The sequence below is a fragment of the Annulohypoxylon maeteangense genome (genome assembly GCF_022496945.1).
Source record: "Annulohypoxylon maeteangense strain CBS 123835 unplaced genomic scaffold GGS22scaffold_10, whole genome shotgun sequence".
Taxonomy (NCBI): domain Eukaryota; kingdom Fungi; phylum Ascomycota; class Sordariomycetes; order Xylariales; family Hypoxylaceae; genus Annulohypoxylon; species Annulohypoxylon maeteangense.
In genome coordinates, this window is record NW_025953257.1 from 1,328,293 (window position 1) to 1,340,349 (window position 12,057).

Genomic DNA, 12,057 nt, shown 5'->3' on the forward strand with positions numbered 1-12,057 from the left:
ACGGCTGCCAACATACGCGTAATTCTGACTATCATTTGCTAGTCCATCTTCCCTTACACTTAACTCACTTGAGCAAAACTTCCGCATGTTTCTTATGGCATGAATTCAAAACTTTGGCCCCAAGACATTAGTCTCCCAGACGAGAATCATGGGACCGCAACTAATTATAACTAGAACGAAGTGTGACTTGTTAGGTAATTATATGTAGTTGGTGAGATTCCTTGCTTGTGACTTTTTGTGAAAGGCTATTTCATACCTACTACTTATGCAGAGACAGCGATAAATTTTGTTTAGTGCTTCGTGGAATACAACGCGCAAGCATGAGATGTCTTAGACTGTCTGGGCAGTCTGGGGTAGTACGAGAATGCCACGAACACGAAAGTGGCTTGTGATATCGAAATCCGTCCGTCCTAAATACTCCTACTGTATTCTGTACATTGGCGTGCTAAGTTGGGTGGCTTCAAGATAGCAACCCGTCCTGCATCTTGAATAATTTCCTACCTCGTATTATATATTCCCAAGTAATAAGTATAGAAAGTATGGGATAGCTTTACATAATAACTTTTGAATACCTACCGAATAGGATGGCTTACCAATCAGGATGAAACTATCATGATGCCCGAGTTTCATTGGCTCTGATTTTATGCGATAGGTTCAGGATACGCGGAAGGCAAAGTTTGCCTTTGCAACCATGGTCCATGACATCGACGATAATCTGAATGTACATACCTACTCGGACGTACGATTAGCGTATCGCCCTGTGCGGCTACCGCCAACGCCGAAATGTGCATCTTTTCCGAGCCCTATCCCTACCTGGATATTCTGAATAGTCGAATTGGCTGCGGCTGGCTGAGGATCGACATCGGTAGACGGATCAAACTTGGAACCTTGGCAGTCCCCTCCCGATGTGGCGGTGCGTGCGTACCTAGTTCATCGTTGACGGGTATCGAAAAATTTCGATAACCTTCACGCCAAGTAATGTTATATCGCAACTCTGCTGTTCTTTTTGCCGATTTTTGGATCCTTCTGGAAAAGTCTGCTGTGCCTGGAATCGGACGGAACATCGTCTAATGTTGGCTAGGACATTAGATCGGATGGGTTTGGCTTCTATCTAGGAGCTTAGGAGGACCGAGGGAATGTAGCGGTTATCTGGCGCTTATTCTGGGACACTACGTATTTGGTGTATTCGATGCATCTAACGGGCGACATGCGAATTGGTTTCTCTCTCGCTTGCGCGGCTCAGACGCTAGCTAACTGGGTGGCGTTTCTGCAATGATAGGACCGCATTGTAATATTGTATGTAACATTGTAACAGTTTTACAACGATGAATGCATGAGTGTTCTCATTGTTAGATCACGAGGCATCGGCTGTGACCCAACAGACGACTTTACCCCTGGGCGTATGTCCCATGTGGCGTTGCGAGCCGAGTATTAGTTGATTGGTTAAAGCGGCAGGCGAGAAGGGGAAGAAACAAAAATAAGATATCCTCCAATCAGAAACAGGAGGAGTTGAAGAGGAATAGGAGCAACGTTGCCACCGATGTACTATGGCAACAAGCAGTCGAATCCATTTCTGTTTGGGGCTTCGAAGAAACATAAACTACAGAATATTAAAGGGTGAGATGATATAGAAAAATGAATTACGGAGATAATGTTGAGATTGAGATTTGGAGCTTACACATCCACATCCACATGCTGGGGATAGGTACGGAAAGTGCGCTGTACCTAGTTTGTACTGGTTAAAGTTGCCCATTGAATTATTAAGGTAACTCGTCGCCTAGGTACCCTTAACTGCTTTTAATGCTTCATTATCCAGCTGTCCAGGTAGTATATTCCCGAGGGTTTGATTCCATTCCACTGGTGAAACTTAACGCAGATTTAGTCGAGATGAGACCCTCCGTAGTCTAGAATTGTATGGAAGGTCCAGCCTAGTATGTACATAAACACTTTTACATAACTCACAACCTGGGAATTACATATGCATCTGTAGTTGTATGTAGATATTTAAAGGATAATAGCTACCTCTATTAGTTAGGTAGTATTCGAAAGTTTCCATAACCATTGAGCCTCATGTTTATTATTAGGGTACCTTCAGTGTTCTTGTTATTTTTATCTCCCGATGCTAATGATGGCATGATCACAAGAAGAAACGGTAGGGCAGTAAGGGTGAAGTAGGATCGAGGCGAATTCAATCGACCTGCCTTTCCAGCTCGCGTACCTGGTACTAAAAGTCTGCTAGTCCAGTAGGCTCAATGGGGAGTTAATTTAATACTACCTAATTTGTACAGACTGCCGTAGCACATGTGTAGGTACATAAGTAAAATTCAGGATTGTGGATTTAGTCCAGATACGGTTAGATCTGGAATTACTCGGCACTTATCCATACTGTGCTTCACACTGCAATTTCCGCCTGTAGCACAGTAAGCGATATGTGCCCCCTTTAAATACCTAGCTACGAATAGCATGTACCTAAGGTATCTAAGTACCAAGCATAAACGGTTTGGAACAAGCGCGTCACCCACCTGCAATAGCAGGCAGGCACCTGGGAGGGTATCTTAGTGGCAGCACCCACTAACAAGCCCAATTAATCCCCTTGAAATTCAACATTGGACGAGCCCCCTTCCAACTTCCAACCTCCATCCCCGGTTCTTCGCAAAGCATTGAAGGGGGAAAACAAAATCATCTCCTTTCCCACCGATCATCTACAAAATAATTTCATTCGTTTTTCTTAATCACGGTGCGACGATACCACTCTCGCTGGTTGTATCGAAATTTCCACGTAGTAAACACGTCCGACACGCCAAATTTACACTCGTTCTAGAAATCGGCACCCCATTTTTTCTGCTAATTCCACCTGGGTCTAAGACCGTAAGTGATTCAGGATCAGGAAGATATTGCGCGTCAGCCAGGACTCCAACGAAAAACCACATCGATTTTCGCGTCATCGTTCGTCTCGCATCGATATCCGCTGCGTTCACTTACCAAATATCGACCGTTTTTTAGGGACAAGGGAGATTTGGAAATGAGATGACAAAGACATTGACATCTCGACAAAAAAAGCCCCAGTACCCGCTCGTTCTCCACATAGCATTTCAACCCGTCCCATCTACCTCCTTTTTGCGATAAAGGGAAAAAAAGGGAACTTGCTTTCAATTTATCATATTCTCTGGCTTCCGTGAGAACTCCTTAATAACGGCAACAACGGCAATCAGTCAAGAGTGCTTTTCTATCACCAACCAGCCCTACGTAACCACTCTTAGTGGCGGCGCCTCTTGGCCCGTTGTCGATCATCCTCTCGCGGTTACCATACGCCAACGCGGTTATTGCAAACGTAAATTTCGATTTGCCCGCGCCTCTACCTTGGAAGGTTTCTAGACCGGTTCGCCTTGTTTGGGCACCGCTCCTTTAATCTTCGCCTTAGGCAATTGCTCATACCGACAATTCAATTCCTATTTGGAACTTCCCAAGATGTCGTGAGTGGGCGTGTAGTACACCAATTCCGTTGACAAGCTTGCTAATAATTTCTGTTTGTAGGCTTGGGGGAGCATTTCGCTCATTCTGGCATTCTATGACCAGCAATGACAGACGTCAGTATGAAACAACTATTGCTTATGATTACTACTAACTTTGGTTTTCAGACTCGACGTATGATTCTCCTCACCGAACAGGCCGCCATGTACCCCTCGATAGACAGGGCACGCTCACATCAGTCGCGACCGCTTCCGAATCCCGAGCCGATATCACATCTCCATACGTCGATGAACTCGGTCGGTTATCTAGTGGTATGGATGGCACGGGCTATTCCGGTGCTGGGCTCCCAGCAACCTCTCCCATGTCGCCTGGCTCCAACGGACCATACTCTCCCGGATTAAGATCCCTTAACGCTCAGCGCCAGGGCGCCAAAGATGACGGATTTGAGACTGTTAGTAGCCCGGGTGAAATTCCGATGCAGTCATTTGTGGATGGTGGTCCGCCGGCGCCCCCAGTGACACATTCATGGAGGCGGATTGATAAGTGGGCAGAGGAAAACTATCCTGAATTGTTTGACCAACTATGTGAAGGGTGCACCACCAACGATCTAAACGAACTAGAACACCAACTGGATTGTTCACTCCCCCAGGACGTTAGAGACTCCTTATCAGTTCATGATGGACAAGAACGTGGCGGTATCCCGACAGGTATTATTTTCGGCTCTATGTTGCTCGACTGCGAAGAAATGGTACAAGAATGGGATCAATGGAGGAAGGTCAACCAACAATATCTGCTTGATACGACTATAGTGAAACCTGCTGTGCCTTCTAAGGCATTCGGAGGTAGTAACCAAGCTTCGTCTTCTAAATCTGCTCCCGGCTCGCCTAGCTCCCACGGTTCCCATAAGGATTCGTGGAGACAGGAACTTCAGTCCCGCCAAGATTCCGTTCCCCAGGGTTCCGTTCAACGCGCTTACGCACACCCTGGCTGGATTCCTCTCGTACGAGATTGGGGTGGGAACAATCTTGCTGTTGATCTCGCGCCCGGTCCTGCCGGTCTTTGGGGTCAAATTATTCTTTTCGGCCGAGATTACGATACCAAGTATGTTGTTGCGAAATCCTGGGCGGCATTCCTCGCGATAGTCGCGGATGATTTGAACAGCGGTAAATGGTTTGTCGATGAGGATACGAACGAGCTCAAGCTGCGCGAGTTTAAGACGACTCGTGTTGAGCCATCTTACTTCGATATCTTGAGATGGAGGATGGACCAGAAGCATGGACGTGGCGCAAAAGCAGCCGCGAAACGCAGGTCTATGGCTCCGAATGGTGCTGCTACCTCTCCAGGAGGTTCTCCTTACGCCAGCCCTACGGACGGGAACGGGGAGCCTCGTGGCCGTACATTGCAAAGACTTAGTAACCCGTCGCCTCTGGGAAGTCCTAATCGTCCTGGTTTCGGAAAGCCGAGTCCTCTTGCACGAGTTACCGAGGAGGCATCGCTTCCGATTTCTGACACTAAATTGGAACCTAACGGTGTGAAGCAGCCTAAGCTCGTGGAAGTGGAGACCCCCCGGCCTAGCGATGAGGTCAAGGAGCCCCCAATCATAATCGAGGCTAAAGGAAAGGACGTATCACCCCCGAAACCTACAGTGGCAGATGCAGACGACAAGGAAGAGTTGGGAGAGGGGATGAAGACCATCGAGATTTGATACGAAAGTTCGACGACCTGCAATGATACGTATTGTACCACGACTACTTAATAGACAACAAAAAGGATGGCGTTCAAGGGTCAGATCCGGTGCAAATCGGTATCGTAGTTACTTTCGGCGACGGTCTTTTGCTTCTTGCGGCCCACACGATTCTTTCTGATTAAGCACATTCTGCCACGGTTGGCGTTCTCGTCGATTGAATGGATTTGGACATCCCTTCGCGGAACTAAGCCACGATCCTCAACGACGGCACTTAAAGGTTGTAATTCAGTCGGTGGCCCGCCGCTATTTTTTGTACCAATACCACTCGCTCGCTCTTTTACCACCTCGAGCTACCTACTTTCTCAATCCCGATCAGTTGCAGAGCCATATGGTCTTCTCAGTTCCCATACACCGTACATGAATGGAGGTGGCGAAACGACTAGGACGCGTTTGTACAGTTGATTAGAAAGATTGGTTGTTGCGATAGCATCTTCGGATGTAGTAGTATTTACGATGGGGTAGTAGATAGAATTGTACCGGGGATTCGAACTGCCGATCGTTATCATTGGCGTTCAGGGTGACTCCATCGTTGAGTCTCAACAGGCGTTGGTGGAAGCACATCGTTCTCGGTGACGTTCGAGACGCAATAGCATGATGATACACTAAAGGGACTGGCCTTTCAGAAATAGTTGATGAAGGCAGTGAGTTATATGGGAGCTGCGCATATTTTAATATAAAACTTCGTTGAAAAGACTGTTAAACCCATTCTATTCTATCTTCGACTATCTGCCTTAATGATTTCTACCCGCATAGGAGGTATTATTTCGTGATGATGTGAAAGCGACGTATTCCATAGTAGATGAACCTCAGGGGTAAGTCACGTGACGTCTCTGTTTAGTGGCATATCACCAGGCGCTAGTAAACGATGCCAAGACATTAGATAAGCAGTCGTCATCAGCCTCACCAGTTTGGTCCCCAAGCTTTCTCTAAGCTCATCAACTTCCGAACTACTGTCAACCCTTTAATCTATTTCGAAACCCACCTTGCGATCAGCGACGAGTCTCTATCAATACCGACGGTTTCTATCATCGATCTACGAATTCCCTTTTTCTCGAAACAATCGAATCATTCGAAGTTATGGAGGAAGACCGCCTCTGGAAGTTCCGCCGGCCGGAATGGCTTAATAGCGCTTGGGCGCGCAGCGCGGGCGTCTACTCTGCGGGTGCTCTGGTATGTTGGGACTGTGATTCCTCGCTGTTTCTTATCGTTGTTATTTAGTATCTAGCCCCTATCCGGAATGCATCGACTATTCTCTGCCTTCTACCATAGCCATCTCAACTGCCGCTACTACTATGACCGTGACTTGGGGAATAAGCATAGCTAACATCGCCCGCGCGCCCATCTAGTTCTCGCTCGCGTTCTACATCCTGATCGACGCGGCGGTGTGGTCGAAGTCGTCGCTCAACGGGTCGGACGTGCACGTCACGTTCGTGGATTGGCTGCCGCTTATCTTCTCCTCCCTCGGCATGCTGATCATCAACTCCGTCGAGAAGGCCAGGCTGTCCGCAGACTCGTTCTCGTATTCTGGCTCCGGCGTCGCGTGGAAGGCTCGCGTGGTTCTGTTCCTGGGGTTCGCGGCCCTGGCCGGTGGTATGGCTGGTGGTGTTACTGTGTTCGTGCTTAAGTTCGTCGTCCCGAATGTCGAGTGGCCGATGATGGGCATGGGTGTGGAGAATGTCGTTGCGAATGGTTTGGTTATGCTCAGCTCGGTTGTGCTGTGGGTTAGTCAGAATATGGAGGATGAGTATAGCTATAACCTGTCGCTGTGAAGGATCGAGATCGATGACGACAGGTCGATCTGTTGATTACCCCTGGCCGACGATGGGGTGTGCTCGGTCGATGAATTAATACGCGAGGAAGCCCCGGGGCTGCGAACACCGGGCTTGGAATTCTAAGGGCGGAAGCAGAGCTATATCCCTCAGAATGTCTGGTTGTGGGAGATTGATTGATTCATTGCTTGTACAGTACTACGGACGCAGCATTGCGGCATACTGGAGGATTAGGCTAGGCGAAGCTAGGCGTGCGGTAATCCATTACTTTGTTTACTTGATTTATGCGCTTTCGTATTACTCGGATAGTATTGGTTACGATGTGTGGTCTACTATTGTCCTAATAAAGAGTTCTGGGCGTGGTTCTAGTCGGAGATTGAATCAGATTACCAGCTAGTCTTTCTTCTACGAAGCAATCCGGTCTCGTAAGAAAATGGCATCGGTTGAATCATCTATATATCATTAAAGTCTCGTTCGTAAAAGACCCGTCGCGCATATCGAAGCGAGAAGGGTGTCGTTGCGCTTAATATTGCTAGATCATTAGCATTATATCTGGGTGGGCAGTCTCATAGCCAACATTGAATCCGACGAACTGGGCCTCGTGGCTATAGTAATAAATGGCCAACTAGGATCCTAACTGATTAATTATTCACGAGTGGCCATGGCCGTTATCACAATAATGGAAAAATTAGTGTTTGTGAGTGGTATCAGAGTTCATTCATTACACATTGCAACGCCGTCAACAAGCGGCATATTGCAGACAGATCAAGATCAATAGTCGGTGATCAACGCCATTCCATCCATATCCATGATGCCCTTTGGCTGATGTCGGATTATCAAGAAGCGCAGTAATGGCATCAAGTAATAGTAGTAGTGTTGGTACAAGAGTTTTCGGAGCAGCCGCTTCAACTTTCGCACGCACTAGGAGAGAGGAGAGAGCAGGCTATATACATATGGATTAGCTAATGTGTGCTGGGGATTTGTCGCCAAGGTAAGAACATACCGGATCATGGGAGGTCGTGGATCGCTACGTGTGTAGCCTGTTGTTATGCGCGGTTAGACATTATCCTTTGAGGGTTGGGGGCATCTACGTCATGGTGTTCCATGGGCGCATCGGGACATACCGAGATAGAGGATCAAGGGCAGGTAGCCACTGGGTATAATATGTTAGTAAATTGAATTCTCTGGTTCTGAGGGTATTTTCAAGGGAGGTAAAACGTACTAGTGCATTGCGACACGTCCAATCTCAATGATCTTTCCAATGCGCTCCTTAGATTCCTCCGAGAGAGTGAAAGGCATGATGGGCAATGTGACTCGTTAAACGAGGAATGTTCAGCGCAAGGATGGTTGGAATAGCCGTAGCAGTTAATTCGCAGTGGAATCCGTCCGTGATATTGTTTGTCGTGAGCAGTGAATGAGAACTTGTTGGTACACTCTGCTAGGAAGAAAGTTGTAATGGTTTTGGTGAAAGCCGACCAAAAATTCAGAACGATAAGCGTTGATAATGAATTTTGGATGAGGCGTTGTTAAGATTCTGGCAGTTCATTGGTTTAATTGTTAAAAGCGGGGTCCTTGCTTTGGTGGGAAAATGTCGGTACCATAGCTAAGCTTATGTAATGCTAGAGCTCTATCCTTGGAAAGTTACAAGGTTCCAATAGCAAAGAACTTTTGGAAGCTTCAACCAAGGATCCACAACGACATCGCGCGTCGCGACAATCTGAATCTTTATCCAATCTTTATCTTCACTCAACCTCTTCGATTCGCATTTCCAACAACTCCCGGAGACCGTATCATACTCCAAAATACAACCATTCAGTCAAAATGTCGGGGGCGAAACATTGGTAGGTCTACTATTCTCATCATATTCATATCCAATTAGTTCAATAATTCACAGCGATGCTAACTGATATAATCCAGGGAGCAAGATAAAGAAGCCACTGTCTATGTGGGTAATATCGACGAGCGCGCTACCGATGCTCTGATATGGGAGCTGATGGTCCAAGCCGGCCCTGTAGTCAATGTACATTTGCCCAAAGATCGTGTGACCCAGTCGCACCAGGGCTTCGGTTTCGTCGAATTCAATGGCGAGGTCGACGCCGACTATGCCGCCAAGATCATGAACGGCATTCGATTATACGGGAAGGCGCTACGTGTCAATAAGGCATCGGCAGACAAGCAAAAACCTTTGGAGATTGGCGCAGAGCTCTTTATTGGCAACCTCGACCCAATGGTGGACGAAAAGGTCCTATACGACACTTTCAGCAGATTTGGAACTCTCATTGCGCCTCCTAAGGTAGCTCGTGACGATAACGGATTGAGCAAGGGATACGGTTTTGTCAGCTACAGTAGTTTTGAGGCCAGCGATGATGCTATCAACAACATGAATGGACAATTCCTCATGAATAAGGATGTCAGTGTACAATACGCCTACAAGAAGGATGGTAAAGGCGAGAGGCACGGAGACGAAGCCGAACGAATGCTTGCTGCTCAAGCGAAGAAGCACAACGTCACCATCGAAAGCCAACCCATGCCACCTGGACTTCTTCAGACGCCTACTCCTGCTACCCCTGCCCCGGCGGCCGTCGCTCCACCAGTCATGGCAACTGGCGGATTTGATCCTTCTATGGCCGCTGGTATCCCTCCTCCGAGACCGCCCGTTGGCTTTGCTCCACCTCCTAACTCTCATCGCGGCCCTCCTCCCCCGTTCGGTGTTAACGGTACGCCGATGCCTCCTGGAGCTGGACGAACAAACGTTCTACCCCCAGCACCACAGGGTCTACCCGCTCGTCCACCACCGTCTCAAGCTGGATACGGTAGCCCTGCCGACTTCCATCCCGGCGGATTCAGAATGCCACCGCCTGGTTTTGGTCCTCCGGGTAGCGTACCTCCGCCCCCACCACCTGGATTCACCCCTGGTTATGGCCGTTGAGGTTCGATAAACATAATCGAGAATGGACCATAAGTACTATCCCGGCATTACCTATCGTTCCGTCTTGCGCGATATCAGTATCGGGGATTCGTGCTAGTGGAATATTCGGGGTCCTTGTCCAATAATTACGAGGGCTAAATAGACCTGGGCATGATGAGTAAGGACAAAGAAGCCGACCTCCGAGCCAGCACGACACTACGCCCTACCCCTTTCATATAATTGTGAGTCATGAATTTATTCATCGACCACTGCAGGTATGAATGCCTAAGCTAGTAACTATTGGGAGTATAAAAATGGAGTCATAAACGGCGTTACCTTATTGGAAGATACCCTTGGCCGATGACGCTTATATAGAAGTCGGCCATGTTACCACAAAACACTTGAGCTATAGGTCAAAACTACATCAATGGCTATTGAATATACCAAGTAGGGCAAGCCTGCCGCTACTCCTTGGGAACTGCTGTCATGGCTAGCTAAGAGTAGCAAGGAGAAGTAGTGTCTGGTAGTTGAATAAACAGTTCTACAAGAAACTGCTGATTTCTGTGTCTCTATTAGTAGTAGCAAGTGTAGCCTAATATCCATCAGTCCTATGACTACCTATATTTTAGGGACTTAGGTCATGTCATAGGACTAAGCCCCAGGTTCAGTGGTTTCATACCTGCCAATTGAGCCAAACCACCAAACGACGAGATTTACAAGTCGGACAACTTACGATCTATTACAGGTATTCAGGCCAGTCCTTAGCAGCTTGCCGAATTCTAGTCGCTCTAATTCATAATAATTGAATGCAGACTTCTCCAGATCGATGTTTTAGAGTATACTCATTCCCCCTATCATATTCTTCATCACAAGGGCTTCAACCCCAACTCTTTTTCCAGGAGAGAACAAGCTCTACTCAGCCCAAGCCCAGGATTCCAGTTACAACAACTTTATAGGTTTCCACAGCATAAAAACGCACTATATAGTATTCAAAATGTAGGAAAACCTTAGCTTTGCAAATCGTATAGAATAACCATCTTGCTTACAGTATCCACCAAGATTCTGGAGATGACATTCTTAAAGTCCAGGGACTAGCTATTCCAATGCCAAGTACACATAGTGTGCATAGAGGCGTCGTATAGGATGTCCAGAGTGCCTCTGTGCAGAGAGTCAGGGCTGAGGTATCGCTTAACACAAGAAATTCACTCATCTCTTCCAATGTTACGAGTTGACTATAACTAGCGGTGAGGAGGGCATGTATGACTTCATAGGCTTAACATTTCTAAGTTATTAGGTAGCTCTGGAGGCCCCCCGACATGAATACAACCATTATCATTACTATTAAGATTTTAGTGTCATGATAGGCCTATGATATCGTGAAGTCTAGTCCTCTATGTGCTGATTGCAGTTGAAGCATGGGCATGAGTATACCTAAGCACACCCCAGGTTTCCTGCTTTCACTAACACAATATAACAACATCTATTTGAGCAAGATGGTATCATAGTTACCTACGCAGGAATTTGCTATCTTTTGGGTATATCTATGATACCAGGTAGATAGGTAGAAATTTGGGCAGGTACTCTAATGTTCCGACAAAACTACTCTTCAGTTCTGTTCGTGTCTAGGGGGATAAAGAGTTTAACCGATAAGATGACTCGTCTTAATCTCAAAAAGACTGATTTTCTGCGAAGCAGTTAGATGTAGTCATGCTGAATCGCGTGAGTGAGGCCTTCGGAACCGGTGCCGGAGAAGTTTGCTGAAGGGAGGCACCCTTGCGTCCGAGTCAACAAAGATCCGTCGGAATAGGAAATTCATATACAACCAACTCCTAACTTCCACCTCTCTCGGGATACTCGGAGATGAAGATGTAGGCATTTCATGCATATAACTAAGCCTTACCGCCTGCTGTGAAGTCGATATATGAAACACGTGGAGCAATGCCAACGTGTGATCCCATCGTGACCCGTTCTTACGCAGTAACATAGACGTCTGTGAGTGGGAGTGTTTCACGAGAATTCATGTACGTCGCTGGATCCATTCGAACTATATTAACCCTCGTGTTTAAGAGACGGTAGTTACCGCGAGCCCACCACCTTAGCTACATCAACCAGGGCAAGTTCTACTGAGATGTCTATGTGTATATCGTCATATTGAGCAACGA

At 47.1% G+C, this 12,057-nt stretch overlaps 5 protein-coding genes across 5 annotated transcripts; 3 read left to right on the forward strand and 2 right to left on the reverse strand.

Moving 5' to 3' along the window:
* Positions 1-2,585: 2,585 nt before the first annotated feature.
* On the reverse strand, positions 2,586-3,153 carry GGS22DRAFT_165648 (uncharacterized protein). Its single transcript, XM_047961727.1, has one exon. It carries the CDS (start codon positions 2,943-2,945, stop codon positions 2,733-2,735), a length of 213 nt encoding a protein of 70 aa, XP_047818294.1. The 5' UTR covers positions 2,946-3,153; the 3' UTR covers positions 2,586-2,732.
* Positions 3,154-3,207: 54 nt separating this feature from the next.
* On the forward strand, positions 3,208-5,348 carry GGS22DRAFT_23395 (cell wall assembly and cell proliferation coordinating protein). The gene is made up of 3 exons (XM_047966561.1): positions 3,208-3,473; positions 3,535-3,587; positions 3,639-5,348. Exons 1-3 carry the CDS (start codon positions 3,469-3,471, stop codon positions 5,174-5,176), a joined length of 1,596 nt encoding a protein of 531 aa, XP_047818295.1. The 5' UTR covers positions 3,208-3,468; the 3' UTR covers positions 5,177-5,348.
* A 799-nt stretch (positions 5,349-6,147) lies between these two features.
* On the forward strand, positions 6,148-7,433 carry GGS22DRAFT_165650 (vacuolar protein sorting-associated protein). Its single transcript, XM_047961728.1, has 2 exons — positions 6,148-6,388; positions 6,565-7,433. Exons 1-2 carry the CDS (start codon positions 6,296-6,298, stop codon positions 6,985-6,987), a joined length of 516 nt encoding a protein of 171 aa, XP_047818296.1. The 5' UTR covers positions 6,148-6,295; the 3' UTR covers positions 6,988-7,433.
* Positions 7,434-7,678: 245 nt separating this feature from the next.
* Positions 7,679-8,485, reverse strand: GGS22DRAFT_165652 (TOM7 family-domain-containing protein). The gene is made up of 4 exons (XM_047961729.1): positions 8,210-8,485; positions 8,112-8,140; positions 7,991-8,027; positions 7,679-7,930 (listed from the first exon to the last, which is right to left on the reverse strand). The coding sequence occupies exons 1-4, from the start codon at positions 8,284-8,286 to the stop codon at positions 7,909-7,911; spliced, it is 165 nt and encodes a 54-aa protein (XP_047818297.1). The 5' UTR covers positions 8,287-8,485; the 3' UTR covers positions 7,679-7,908.
* A 156-nt stretch (positions 8,486-8,641) lies between these two features.
* Positions 8,642-10,099, forward strand: GGS22DRAFT_23419 (RNA-binding domain-containing protein). Its single transcript, XM_047966563.1, has 2 exons — positions 8,642-8,828; positions 8,905-10,099. The coding sequence occupies exons 1-2, from the start codon at positions 8,809-8,811 to the stop codon at positions 9,914-9,916; spliced, it is 1,032 nt and encodes a 343-aa protein (XP_047818298.1). The 5' UTR covers positions 8,642-8,808; the 3' UTR covers positions 9,917-10,099.
* Positions 10,100-12,057: the final 1,958 nt, after the last annotated feature.